At 45.4% G+C, this 14,513-nt stretch overlaps 2 protein-coding genes across 2 annotated transcripts; both read right to left on the bottom strand.

Moving 5' to 3' along the window:
- Window positions 1-1,325: 1,325 nt before the first annotated feature.
- Window positions 1,326-2,255, bottom strand: LOC107113440 (olfactory receptor 49-like). The gene has a single exon (XM_015414770.1). It carries the CDS (start codon window positions 2,253-2,255, stop codon window positions 1,326-1,328), a length of 930 nt encoding a protein of 309 aa, XP_015270256.1.
- A 6,679-nt stretch (window positions 2,256-8,934) lies between these two features.
- Window positions 8,935-9,867, bottom strand: LOC107113439 (olfactory receptor 49-like). Its single transcript, XM_015414769.1, has one exon. The coding sequence runs from the start codon at window positions 9,865-9,867 to the stop codon at window positions 8,935-8,937; it is 933 nt and encodes a 310-aa protein (XP_015270255.1).
- Window positions 9,868-14,513: the final 4,646 nt, after the last annotated feature.

Here is a 14,513-nt window from a genome sequence, read left to right as displayed (position 1 = left end):
CTTCTTCTTCTTCTTCTTCTTCTTCTTCTTCTTCTTCTTCTTCTTCTTCTTCTTCTTCTTCTTCTTCTTCTTCTTCTTCTTCTTCTTCTTCTTCTTCTTCTTACCTCATTGAGAACATGGGCTTTCTCAACAGTAACCCCTGCTTTACAGAATTAGTTAGGAGGTTCTGAATGGAGGCCAATGCATCTCAAAAACTTTCAAACTAAGAGATGGTGGGGAAAGTAAAAGCGCTTTAATTGACAGTGTTTACATTCAAGATTTCAGTTTTCCTCTTAACATCCTGGCCATAAGATTTAACATGTCTAAAATAGTAGCTAACAATTATTTATGCTCTCATTAATACCTTAGCCTCCTTCCCCACAGCTTAGGTCTCTGAATATCTTAGAAATCTACCAATTAACTCTGGGTCACTCTCCTAGGCACGAGGTCAGTATCATCATACCTTTCATCTTATATTCACAACTTTTATTCACCCTTAATCTAGTCTAAGACCATTGACCTCAGAGGATTGCACTGTAATGACTGTACTGGGCACTAATCCAGAGTGACCAAGACACAAAAAATACTGATTTGACTTTTTTACGGAAAGAGTTTTATTTATTTATTTATTCACATTTATAGCCCGCCCTTCTTGCAAGCAGGTTCAGGGTGGGTAACTACATTTCAATTATACAAAATATATTAGTTAATACAGTAAAAATAAATAAATTTAAATCCTCCTCATAAATATTAAAATGGTGGGCACAAGCTGATAACAAAGAAATCTCCTGGTTGTGAGAGGTCCCTGGCCTGTGATGAAATATAAATAATGGCCAGTAGTTGTTACATACATGACAGAAGAACAGAATGACAAAAACCTCAGGGACGCCATATATGGATGTCCACTGCCTCAGTCTAAATCCATCCATCATCTTCCATCCTCATAAGAATATAAGAACATAAGAGATGCCAATGTTGGATCAGGCCAAAGGCCCATCCAGTCCAACACTCTGTATCACACAGTGGCCAGAAATACCAGTGCCATCAGGAGACCCACCAGTGGGGCCAGGACATTAGAAGCCCTCCCACTGTTGACCCCCCCAAGCACCAAGATGACAGAGCATCACTTGCCCCAGAGTCCCTATCTATACCTTGTGGCTAATAGCCACTGATGGACCTCTGCTCCATACGCTTATCTAATTCCCTTTTGAAGCCATCCATGCTTGTAGCCGCCACCACTTCCTGTGGCAGTGAATTCCAAGTGTTAATCACACTTTGGGTGAAGAAGTACTTCCTTTGGGTGAAGAAGTACATCCTCCCTCCTCTGTCTGTCTCTCAATCTCTATCTAATTTTTCAATACCTTCTTTCTGATATCTCTGAACACTTCTTGAACTTGCTTGTTTCTGAGAGTGTAGATGAAGGGGTTCAACAATGGGGTGACCATGGTGTTTAGTATGGAGACCCCTTTGTTGAAATCAAACCCTTCACTTTGAGAAGGCCGCAAATACATGAAGATGCAGCTACCGTAAAAAAGGGACACAACAATAATATGGGAGGAACAAGTGGAGATGGCTTTCTGCCTCTCTTGGGTCAATGGGATGCGTGTGATATTGAAAATAATATTGGCATAGGAGACGACAGTTACTACCAGAGACCCAACAAGAGAGAGAATGGCAATGAAAAAATCCATGAGTTCCAGCAGACTTGTGTCTAGGCATGCAAGTTTGAGCAATGGTCCATTGTCACAGAAAAAATGGTTTATAGTGTTTGGGCCACAGAATGGCATCTGAAATAAAGCAATTGCCGGACCCAGAATTAGCAACAAGCCCCCAGCCCAAGAGAAACCTACCAGCAGTGAGCATATTGTGTTATTCATTATGGTGGAGTAACGAAGAGGGTGGCAAATAGCCACGTATCTATCAAAAGACATTACCGCCAGTAGAAAAAATTCTGTGGTCCCCAGGACAAAATATAAAAAGAACTGCATGAAACAGCCAGCTATGGAGATAGTTATCTGTCCCGTGGCCAAATTGGCCATTGCTTTGGGAATGATGGCACTGGTGAATCCAATCTCCAATAGTGCAAAGTTTCGGAGGAAGAAATACATTGGAGTGTTGAGACGATGATCTGACAGCGTGATCACAATGATCACGACATTCCCTGATAGAGTCAAAAGGTATGTTCCCATCAGTAGAAGAAAGAGCAAAATCTGAAGCTTACGATCATCTGTAAAGCCCATGAGAATGAAATCCCTCACCACGGTGCTGTTCATCATTTTGACACCTGCCTATAAGGAAATGAAGGTAAATTGGTATTTAGAAGTCTAGCAGTTTATTAAATTAATAAATCTTTTTTATTTTACTGCATGGTCACAGCTACTACAGTTAAGAATTGACTTGCTGTGTTAGACAAAAGTCAATCAAGTACTATCATAAGATCCATCTAGTCCAGCATCCTGTCTCACACAGTGGCCAACCAGTTCCTCTGGACAGCCAACAACAGGCCATAGAGGTTGAGACTTTCCCCTGATGTTGCCCCCTGACACTGGGATTCAGTTGATTGCTTGTGAAAGGGGAGGTTCCCTTTAGTCACCATGGTTAGTAGCCACTGAAAGTCCAGTCCTCCATAAATCTATATAATCCCCTTTTAAAGTGGTCTATCCATGTGGCCATCGCTACATCTTCTGGTAGCAAATTCCACATTTTAATCACACTCAGTGTAAAGAAGTATTTCCTTTTGTCCATCCTGACAAAGGGATGGACAATCTCCCTCTCTCAGTCACTTAATCTCTATAGCCTAACTCTTCTTCCCCAATTAGAGCTTCTTTGCTAGACTGGGCAAATAATACACATTGAGAAAAGGTGTGTGCTCCAGGTGAGTGCCTAATATACAGCACACACAAGAAAAAGAAGGAGGAGGAGGAGGAAAAAGGATTTATTCCCTGGCCTTCACTCGGAGTCTCAGAGCGGCTTCCAAACTCCTTTCCCTTCCCCCCCCCCACAACAGACACCCTGTGAGGTAGGTGGGGCCGAGAGAGCTCTTTTGAGAACTGTTCTTTCAAGGACAGCTCTTCTCAGAACTATGGCTTGCCCAAGGTCATCCAGCAGCTGCAAGCGGAGGAGTGGAGAATCAAACCCGGTTCTCCCTGTTTAGAGTCTGCACATTTAACCACATTTAACCACTACCCCAAACTGAACAGAATCCTCCCCTTTTATTTTATTCATTTTATTTACATTATTTATAGTCAGCCTTTCTTGAGGGACGCAAGGCAGATTACACACAGTGAGTCTGTACATTTGGCAAAATGGGACATCGGGTAAAACAATGCATTAGGATTGTAAAGTCTGGACCCGACCAGAAAGAACCGAAGCACATGACACACTAAGCAGTGCAAAGATCACATCATAGGATCCTACTTACAGTAATCTACACACAGTTGCTAGGCATTTATCCAGGTTAGGTTTGTGAACAATTTTGTATGGTGCATCCTTATTACCTGTGAAGAGAAGAGAAGACCTGTGAAAAAGCAATATACCACACCTGGAGCTGGCCAGTTTCCATGGCAGAGCAAGGAACTCTCTCCGAAACTATTTTTCATCCTTCAGAGAGAAAGATATGGGGGTCCTGTATATCTTTCCTGTGAGTATGGAAATTCCTTGACAGGGTGAGTGGAAATGGGGGGGGGGGGAGGGCGGGGGGGGAAAGGGTTAAGAAGTTTTTGGAAAGAGTTAAGCAGTTTCTCCTCTTTCATTCACAGCCACTGATGCTCCTTTTCAGTTAAAACATTCATCCCTCTCTGACATATTGGGCTGGATCCAACCCAAACTAGAGTGGTGTGGACTAAATGGTCCACTCCCATGACACACTTCTTTCTGAGGAAGAGAATGCTCCTGCCTGCCCCCCCCCCCGCTGCATGCCATTGATCTCTCCCAAATGCTGCTTCCGGGGGGGGGGCGGGCAGAGGACCCTCAGGAACAACACACGAGGCAAACCAGAGGACTCTCATGGAGAGGAAATTGATGAAAATAACCCAGCATGAGAACATAAGAGAAGCCATGTTGGCTCATACCAAGGGCCCATCTGATCCAACACTCTGTGTCGCACAGTGGCCAAAACCTAGGTGCCATCAGGAGGTCCACCAACAGGGCCAGAACTCCAGAAACCGTCCCACTGTTGCCCCCAAAGAACCAAGAATACAGAGCATCACTGCCCCAGACAGAGTGTTCCTATCTAGACCTTGGGGCTAATAGCCACAAACGGACCTCTGCTCCATATGTTTATCTAATACCCTCTTGAAGCTGTCCATGCTTGTAGCTGCCACCACTTCCTGCGGCCACAAATTCTACATGTTAATTACTCTTTGGGTGAAGAAATACTCCCTTGTATCTGTGCTCATAAATTTCATTGAGTGACCACGAGTTCTTATATTGTGGGAAAGGGAGGAAAGGACCTCTTTCTCTACCTTCTTTCTCCCATGCATAATTTTGTAAACCTCGATCATGTCACCCTTCAATCATTGTTTCTCCAAGCTAAAAAAAGCCCTAACTTCTTTAACCTTTCTTCATTGGAAAGGTTTTCCATCCCCTTAATCATTTTTAGTTGCTATTACACTGATGGAAAATAAAGTCTAGCTCCAACCCATCTAAAAACATTTTGCAGATGTTCATGCTGTTTACAAATTTCGACTGTGGCCTTGTATTCTACAGTATCTTCTGTACTGCATAATGGATCACACTGAGTCCCCGGAGTCCCTGCTCAAAAATGAAATCTTAATGAAATATTCACCCTGTGCAGTCCACATTGATGAGATGACATTGCTGTTTGGGTCAGCGGCCATATTTTCTCTAGGTTCTTATCTCTGCACGTACAAAAGCAAGCTCTTCAGAACTCTATTCCACAGTCAATAGAAAGGATAAAGACACCTGTGACATCACCTGTGGCCATAAGAACTGAGCCAGAGCCTGGTGCATGAAGAGATACTCCCTGTTAGCATACTTGGTCATGAACCATGAAGATGAAGAACCATCTTACATTAATAATCCACTGAGATGAAGTTGATCCTCTTCTGCTTCCCAAAGCGAATAAATCCAAACATTCCTCTCTCTAAGCATATAGCTTTTGCAACACCCAAAAAGTTCTCTCCTCATTACAACTCACAAGGGACATTAATGCTGCTTCCCCAGAGAGACCAAAACTTACTGTGCCCTTAGATAAAGTATGTTTATGCTACATCAATTTAGTCTCTATGTTTTCTATATTTATCTGCGTGTGCTCTATGGGTGTACCACCCTGGAATATTAAGTACGGCCAAAATAATTTGGATTCCCCACAAATTTGGTATGTGTTTGTTTTTAAATTCCCCATGATTGTCAAATTCCCCATGACTGTCAATTTTTAAAATCCCCTACAATTGTCAATTTAGGCAGATCATGAGAGGGAGGGCAGGAAGGGTTGCATCAGTGCTTAGTTCTCCTGGCCCTTTTCTTAAATGCCCAGGGAAATGCTGATCACCACTTTGGGGTCAGGAAGCAATTTTTTCTCCAGACCAGTTTGGCTGGTGATCGTGGAGGTTTTTTGTCATCTTCTGGGCGTGGAACAGCAGTCACTGCGGATATGGAGGGGGAGGTATTTGTGAATTTCCTGCATTTTTGCAGAGGGTTGAACTAGATGACCCTGGGGGTCCCTTCCAACTCTATGATTCTACGATTCTATAATTTTGGTGTTCAGTATTAGCTGCGGTGGCTCAAGTGGTTAAGACTCTGAACTGCAGGCTGTGGAAGGTTAGTAGTTCAGTAGTTCGAGACCTGAGTGTGCTGTAGGCTTGCCAAGTCCCCCCAGGGGGTGGGGAAACCCCCGCCCCAGAGGCCCGTTTTCTGCCATCGGCGGATCGGGCCCCAGAGGGAACCCCACCCCCAAAGCATGTGATGTGCCCGGCATCAGCACATCACCCGGAAGCACAGTCACGCCAGGCGCGCTGGCGGCGGGGCCGCGGTCATCCGAGGGAAAACCGTGTCTGACATGGTTGAGTCACTTCCGGGTGACGTGGTTGTGGCGCGTGCGCACTTCTCGCATGTGCGCCCACTCCCAGAATGGGGCTGGAGTCCCCCACTGTACATACAGTGGGGACTTGGCAACCCTAGTGTGCCGCATGACGGAGTGAGCTCCTGTCTCTAGTTCCCGCTCCTGCCAACCTAGCAGTTTGAAAGCAAGAAATTGCAAGTAGATAAATAGGTACCACTTCAGTGGGAAGGTAACAGCATTCCGTGCACCTTGGTGTTTAGTCATGCCGGCCACATGACCACGGAAATGTCTTTGGACAGTGCTGGCTCTTCAGCTTTGAAACAGAGATGAGCACCTCAACCCTAGAGTCAGATTCGACTGACTTTCGAGCAAGGGAACCTTTACCTTTACCTTTATTAGTGAGATATGTTTTGGAGACATTTCATCTGGAGAACAGAGTAGAGTGTCCTCTGTACACTTATAGGACCCATCATTTACCTTTCCTTTCCATCTGAATCTAGCATGACTCTAACCATGAAATCCATACCTAGCTTGATGCACAAGCTAAGGAAGCTCTGGTCTAGGGCCTCAGATGATGAGGGCCCTCCTACCAGGGAGGAGCATGAACCTAAAAATTCTGGTTCAGTTCATACTTCAGGGCAGCCCCTGAACTGAACCCCAAACTGAACCAAAAAAAAAATGCCCCAAACGGAATCAGCCGGTTTGGATCCCCTTTTCTCCCTGCCGCAGAGGGGGAATCACTCATCTGTTTTGCTTCCACCTGCTCTTAAGCAGACTGGTGAAATGGCCCTGGTGTGGGGAAGCCCTCATTCCCACCAGAGGCCTGGCAAGCCTCCTGTACAGTGTCTTTCCAACGGCCAATGGGATATCAACGATAGGGTTACCAGGCCATTGCCTGAAACCTCCAGGAGCTTTTCAGGTGGGGCAAGGGGTGGAAATGAAAATCATATACTGTATGTACACCCAGAATGTGATTTAATTTGAACCAATTTCAGTATTTCTATTTTTATTAATTTCTGGGGTTTATTTTGATTCCTATATATAATGAGGGAGGGCAGGTTTTTTTTTTGGGGGGGGGACTTTTGTAATTTTCTAACAACTTCCCCAAACTTTCAGCATTATATACCAGATTTTCCTTAACCGTTTATCAATGTCAGGCGATTTTTGTTGTTTCCATGCATATGCCATCAGCATTCTGGCAGCTGTAAATGAATTCCCTACTAAAATAACTCTTATTAATCAAAATAACTTTGGGCAATGGGCATAATATTTAGAAAAGCTGTTCCCAGGTCTAATTTCAATTTCAGATGAAGAATTTTACTTGCCGATTCAAATGCCTTATTCCAGAAGGCTTTTATGATTAGGTGTTGTCATCAAACATATATTAGAGACACATCATACCTTTTATACCTCCGACATTGAGTTGAAACTGAAGGTGATATTTTGCTTGTCAAATGCCACTGACACCTAAGTTTAAGAATATCCTCCCTTACTGTAATACTTAAAAAAACCACATTTATGAAGATCGATTGACTTTCAGATATTTCTATTATAAGATTCTTTTCCCAACTACTAGTATTTTATTCTGCATCAGCAAGTATACTGTAAATCTATGGGAGACCACCAAAGGAATCTATGGCTGTGATGCAGATGTAGCCAAAGGCAAACCACCTATGAACATCTTGCCTTGAAACCCCCTTGGGTTTGGCATGAGTTGGTTGCAATTTAATAGCACTCTCCAACACCAACACCTGTCTAGTAGACTAACCAGGCTATGTGCAATTGACCACACAGGTACTGCATTATGTGTATGAAAAACAAATTTTTAATACGTTAGAGGAAGCAGGTGATCATATGATTGAGCCAAGAAGCCTGGGAGGGATTGAAATTGTAGCCAGTTTCTTCCATATGCGCTCTCAAGATACTGAGTCAAATACAGCCTGGAGATCATTTAATACAGCATGTAGTTTCACATTCTTGTGTGATGTATATTTGCTGACAAGGTGAGCTAAGGTGTGAATGTGATACAACCCGGTAACCAGTTTATTCAAACCCCAAGATGGAAGATCTTTGCATCCAAGTCTCCAACCTAAGAAGAAGGTGGTCAGCATATAATTTGCCCGAAACAGGAAGGAGACTAATTGGACAATAGTTTACAGGTTCACTTCTGTCCTGTTTCTAGTAAATAGGTACCACAATCACCTGTCTCCAAGAACCTGGAATTGACCCTGAAGCATCAGTGGCCATCAATAAAGTCACAATGACCAGGAGCTGTCAAAGGGGATCTACTTTGAATATACCCAGAGGGAGTATGGGTAGTGTTGTTTCATAGTGGCCCCGGCCACACGGGAAGTTTTGCCCCCAAGAGGGATGGATCAGGGGCGCATCAAACGGGCGCGATCATACCGCAACATCTGGGAAGTGGAGCACACCCGTCCCTGATCCGTCCTTTCTGTGGGGAAACACACAGCAAAAAAGAACCTAGAAAAGGGTACTACCTAACTTAAGCTCTGCAGCACGGGCGGCTGTGGGATTGCCGGCATGCCCGTCTTCCGCAGCATTCGAGGCTTCCAGCCAAACTGCGCATGCGTGCACATGCGCAGCTGGCTGCCTCGCTCTCCATCCTGTGGCTTCCCCCCAGCACCTGATCGTGCCGGGGAGCAACTGTGCAGCGGCTCGGGGGATCTGTCTGATCCCGCAGCCGTGCGTCTATTTTGCTGCGGCTCAGAAAAGCCGTGCTTTGGCCGTGCTCCCCCCCCCCCGTGTGACCGGGGCCAATGTTGGAGAAATAATTCCCTTTCAGAGCCTTTGACTTGATAAGCAACATAGAACCCTGAAACAAATCCAGAAAGAAACACTACCGAGAGAATTGGATGGGCTTCATGGACACTTCTGCCGATCCTTTCCTGCTTCCTTTTATCCATGCATCGTTTTCACCAATTCCTAATACAAATCTTTCTTTTGGCATCTCTGAGAGCTTTGTGTACTTGCTTGTTTCTGAGAGTGTAGATATAGGGGGTCACCAGATCATTCAATAAAGTGTTTAGAATGGAGACTCCTTTATTGAAATCAAACCCTTCACTTTGGGAAGGCCTCACGTACATGAAGATGCAGCTACCGTAGAACAAGGAGACAACGATAATATGGGAGGAGCAAGTGGAGAAGGCTTTCTGCCTCTCTTGGGTCGACGGGATGGACACGATGCTAGAAATAATGTTGGCATAAGAGATGACAGTTACTGCCAAAGTCCCAATGAGTGAGAGAGTGGCAATGAAGAAATCCATGAGTTCCAGCAGAATTGTGTCTACACAGGCAAGTTTTATCAGTGGTCCGTTGTCGCAGAAAAAATGGTTCAAAGTGTTTGGCCCACAAAACGGCGCCTGAAATAAGGCAATTGCTGGACCCAGGATTAGCAACAAGCCCCCGACCCAAGAGCAACCTACCAGCAGTGAGCATAGTTGGCCACTCATTATGGTGGAGTAACGAAGAGGGTGGCAGATGGCCACATATCTGTCAAACGACATGACCGCCAGCAGAAAGAATTCCGTTGTCCCCAGGGTAAAATACAGAAAGCATTGCGTGAAGCAGCCACTGATGGAGATCGTCTTCTGTCCCGTGGCCAAGTTGGCCAGTGCTTTGGGAATGATGGAAGTGGTGAATGCAATCTCCAATAGAGCAAAATTTCGGAGGAAGAAATACATTGGAGTGTGGAGATGGTGACTGGACAGCGTGATCACAATGATTACCACGTTCCCTGATATAGTCAAAATATATGTAACCATCAGTATGAGGGAAAGTATGACTTGAAGCTTATGATTGTCTGTAAAGCCCAAAAGTATGAATTCCCTCACTGGTGTGCTGTTCATACCTTTTGACACCTCTCTGAAAGGAAAAGAAATTAGCTGTTACAGTTGTATTTTATGGGCAACATTAATTCAACTGTCATGACCATTGCTGATATATTTAAGAACTGGGTGACACCGGCAGTACAATACAGAGACATTGCTTAAATCACAGTGCTGCTACATAGTTGTAATAAAGATGCAGATCAACAAAGGCCCCGGTCACACGGGCAGGAAAATGCGGGGAGGAATCGTGGCTGTTTGCCCCGGGGCAAAATAACACGCGGTTGCACGATTAGACGTCCCGTCGAGGTCCCGAGTTTAGGGGGGAGGTGCCGATCACACGACCATCCTGCAGCACGGCAAAGAAGCTGTGCGGCGCAATCACACCAGCAATCACTAGGTGGCACTTCTGTGGCAAACAGGACAGTTTTTAACTGAAGTTTGTGCATACGCATGACTGAGCAATCGTATCTGCACATCCGAAGGCAGGTGGTGGGCTTACCGGAGAGGGTGACAGACGCTTCCGGACCCCAACAGAGCTCCGAGGCATAGCCAATGGAGGGGGAGGTGGGCCCCCTCATCCCAGCCACTCTAACCACCTGCATGACAGTGGCCATAGCGACCCTCCAGAAGCGGCAAGCCTGGCTGCAGTGGGAGGGGGCCTCTTTGTGTGCATGCGCCATTGGGCGCTTGTGCGCATCCTGTGGAAACTTGGGAAAAAAACCTGTTCGCAATGGGACATGGGTGGGTGCCGAATGCCATGGGATTCCACCGGAAACGCAATTAGGCACCCGCCCTTGCCCCGCGGTTTCTGTAAACTAGTACCTCTGTAAACTAGTACATCTTCGGCGGGAAGCCTCGGGTTCGGCACAGGAGCTCTACGCTTCCCAGATGTGGTGCTGTGATCATGCCCAGAAAATCTGCCTATCTTCCGTCTCTGTAGCATGGCTAATGTTCCGTGTGACTGCAGCCAAAGCTAGGCTGGCACCCAGGAACAAGATTGACACAAAGGAGACAAGAACAGAATACTTATAGGATACAGCTGAATCCTTTCCAATGCATTACCAACAATCTTCTGCGTATATATAATAGCTGGCCTTTCCTTGCTTAAAACATCTTCCTAACCTAGAACAACTTCTCATCAACCATAATGTACCATCTAACAGCGATCTGGGGGTGGGGGGGGGGAGGCATGGTATAGTATAACCTGATCTCATCGGTTCTTGAAAACCAAACAGGATCAGTACTTGGCTGTGAGGCCACAGAAGCAGGTTTTGCAGAGGAAGTAAATTGCAAACCACCACTGCTTCTCACTTGCCTTGAAAGCCCCTTGCTGGGGTTGCCATAAGTCAAGTGTGAGTTGACAACACTTAACAGACATAACAAAAACACAGACTCAGGAACAAGACCCTGCAATAAACCAAGATGCCAACTAGGTGTGTGTTTGGCTAAATCCAAGCCGAAAAAATATTATTTCAGCTGGATAGAGATTTGGCCAGTTTGGTGTAGTGGTTAAGTGCGTGGACTCTAATCTGGGAGAACTGGGTTTGATTTCCCCACTCCTCCACTTGCGGCTGCTGGATGACAAGAGTTGTCCTTGACAGAGCAGTTCTGGAAAGAGCTCTCTCAGCCCCACCTACCTTACAGGGTGTCTTTTATGGGGAGGGGAATGGAAAGGAGTTTGTAAGCCACTCTGAGACTCTGAGTAAAGGGCGGGGTATAAATCCAATCCCCTCCTCCTCCTCCTCTTTTTCTTTTTCTTCTTCTTTATTCCAAAATGGCCAGTCCCTGAAAATCTTGAAAATATTTGGGATTTTTCAGGACTGCTGGATAGTCAAAGTTAAAGGGCGTGGAGAAACTGTTTAAAGGGATCACAGTCTTTTAAAACACCTTTGGAGTTGCACCACTTGCATGGCTTGGAGAAGACATTTAAAGGCAGCACAATCCCTTTAAACACCCTTTCCCCCCCTCCATTGGTTTCAATGGAGGATTAGGGCACCTTCATTAGAGGCCCATAGAATTAGACTCCCTGGTCTAATCTTTTTGAAATTTGGGGGTGGGGGGGGAGTTGAGGAGAGGCACCAGCAGGTATGCTACAAATCTGATGCCTCTACCTCAAAAACACTCCCCCCCACCCGAGCACCAGATACCCCGGAACAATTCTCCGTTATATCCTATGGTCCCCATAGGGAATAATGGAACCAAAAAAAATTCTCAGTTCCACACTGAGAAACTAATGGGTGAAGAGTTTATCTTTCAAGGCATAATATAAACGATCCTAGCCCTGACCTGGATAGCCCAGGCAAGCCCAGTCTTGTCAGATCTTGGAAGCTGAGCAGCGCCGACCCTGGCAGGTAATTGGAAGGGAGACTTCCAAGGAGGTCCCGGGCTCAGGACGCAGAGGCAGGCAGTATCAAGCCACCTGTCTGAGAAATGTCCAAACCCCAGTAGGGGTCACCAGAAGTCACCATGACTTCCAGGCATGCAAGCACACACACACACACACACAGAGAGAGAGAGAGAGAGATACCCCCAAAAACAACAACCCATAACTGATTCTACAGGCACTATTTAGCACTCCAAAGTGTGGGTGAAAAGGCAAAATGCTAAAATAAATCAAGAAGTTTAGCACTGTCTTTCAGGCAGGCCTTAAAAGGGAGCTATCCTTTCTTGTCCACTGTAAGTGCTAACATCTTGCTTCTCCCACGCCTTATAGGTATTAGTTACTATAGCCGTGTGTGTTAAGTGCCATCAGTTTGCAGTTGTCTTACGGTGGCTCCATAGAGTTTTCAAGGTAAGAGATGGATACACGTGGTCCGCACGGTCTCCCGTCCAAGTGCTAGCCAAGGCTGAGAGTGCTTAGCTTCCGAAATCTGACAAGATTGGGCTAGCTTGGGTCATCGAGGTCAGGGCAATTACTACAGCTATGCCAGTGTAACTTTCAGTTGTATCTCCTTATTTTGTTTATTTATTTTATTGCATTTATACCCCGCCCTCCCCGAGAGCGGGCTCAGGGCGGCTCACATAGGGCACTAAGTGCGTTCAATATACAAAATTACATAATACAGATTTAAAACAGATTAAAATCAATTCAACGGATGCACATGAAGACTCCTAACATCTTGCATATTGGGGGGGGGAAGGCTGGGGTGACGGAAAGATGTTGCCCAATCCCCGCAGTGGTCTCTCTCGAAAAAGGCGCGGTGGTGTAAGTGGCCGTGGCGGCTCCTACTCATAAGCCTGGCGGAAGAGCTTTAGTTCACGCCATATAGGTTTTATATTTTAACAACCACTCATTGTTTCACACACATGGTCTGAGCGGGCTCTTTGGACTGCACCTTGTTTTAAACCAGTCTCTCTTTGTAACACTCTCCTCTTCCTGCTGTTTATATAATTATAAGCTTGATGGACTTACAGCCTTGTTATGCTTTTTGAAACTTCTGCTGGAATACATTTTGTTAGTTTTTAAGGTGCCCCTGGACTCCTTTTTGATTTTGCAGACTGTTATGGCAGCCACAGGGCCATGGTCGCTCAGTGTTTTTTTAATTAATTGATTAATTAGATTAGATTTTTACCCCCGCCCTCCCAGCAAAGCCAATTCAGGGCGACTTACACAACCAGCTTAGGGTGGCTTACACAACTTAGCTGCAGACCGGAAGGTTGGTAGCTCGGCAGTTCAAGAACCGAGTGTTGTGTGATGGAGTGAGCTCCAATCTCTGGTCCCAGCTCCTGCCAACCTAGCAGTTCGAAAGCAAGAAATTGCAAGTAGATAAATAGGTCCCGCTTTGGTAGGAAGGTAACAGCGTTCTGTGCACTTTAGTGTTTAGTCATGCTGGCCGCATGACCATGGAAATGTCTTTGGACAGCGTTGGCTCTTCGGCTTGGAAACGGAGATGAGCACCGCCCCCTAGAGTCAGATTCAACTGGCTTTCAAGCAAGGGAAACCTTTACCTTTACCTTATGGCATACACACAGTGTATATTGTATAATGCAATCTCCTTTCCACTACAAAATATAATACACTGAGTGATTCTGATTCACCACTTAGAAGTGAGCTCTTTTATTTATTTCTTTATTTGCTTACTTTATAGCCATTCCCTTTCTTGTTAAGACTCAAAATACTCACCACTCGCTGTCCATTTTTGACAGAGGACACAGGTGTTCTGGTCTCCTGCACGCTTGTGCCTAGAGGGTTGGATCCCGCCACCTTCTCTGCTTTTGAAATGAGGGGTTCTGTCTGCCCAACCCAAAATGCTACCCTGGGGATCAGAGGACCTGCATGTAAAAGGCCCATGAGATGTAGCACAGAGGGGAATTGGGCAGGCTTGTGTGACAGAAATCTGGCTAAATCTAACCCTATGTTTTTATGCCTGCATATGCAAGCAAGCTCCTATAATCTCCACAAGGGACAGACATTTGCAATGTTACCCCCCTGATGGCAAAAATTTGCCACACACAAATAAGAGTTTTAAGTTACAGAAATCAGTGGGAAGAAATTGACTCTCCTCTCTTTCAGAACAAAGTGAATCAACAAAATCACTCTTTACATCGGAGGAAGTGTGCCATGCACATGAAAGCTCATACCTTGAATAAACGTCTGTTGGTCTTAAAGGTGTCCCCACTGGACTCAAAGTTTGTTCTACTCTGTACATCAGTTTTCTGAGCCT

Source organism: Gekko japonicus, unplaced genomic scaffold, assembly GCF_001447785.1.
Source record: "Gekko japonicus isolate JY-2015 unplaced genomic scaffold, Gekko_japonicus_V1.1 scaffold1635, whole genome shotgun sequence".
NCBI lineage: Eukaryota > Metazoa > Chordata > Lepidosauria > Squamata > Gekkonidae > Gekko > Gekko japonicus.
Note: the sequence above shows the minus strand (reverse complement) of the source record. Positions and strands in the feature narration are given on the sequence as shown.

Coding starts and splice junctions, on each gene's coding strand:
- LOC107113439 (XM_015414769.1), bottom strand. CDS start 9,867: ATGAACAGCACACCAGTGAGGGAATTCATACTTTTGGGCTTTACAGAC.
- LOC107113440 (XM_015414770.1), bottom strand. CDS start 2,255: ATGATGAACAGCACCGTGGTGAGGGATTTCATTCTCATGGGCTTTACA.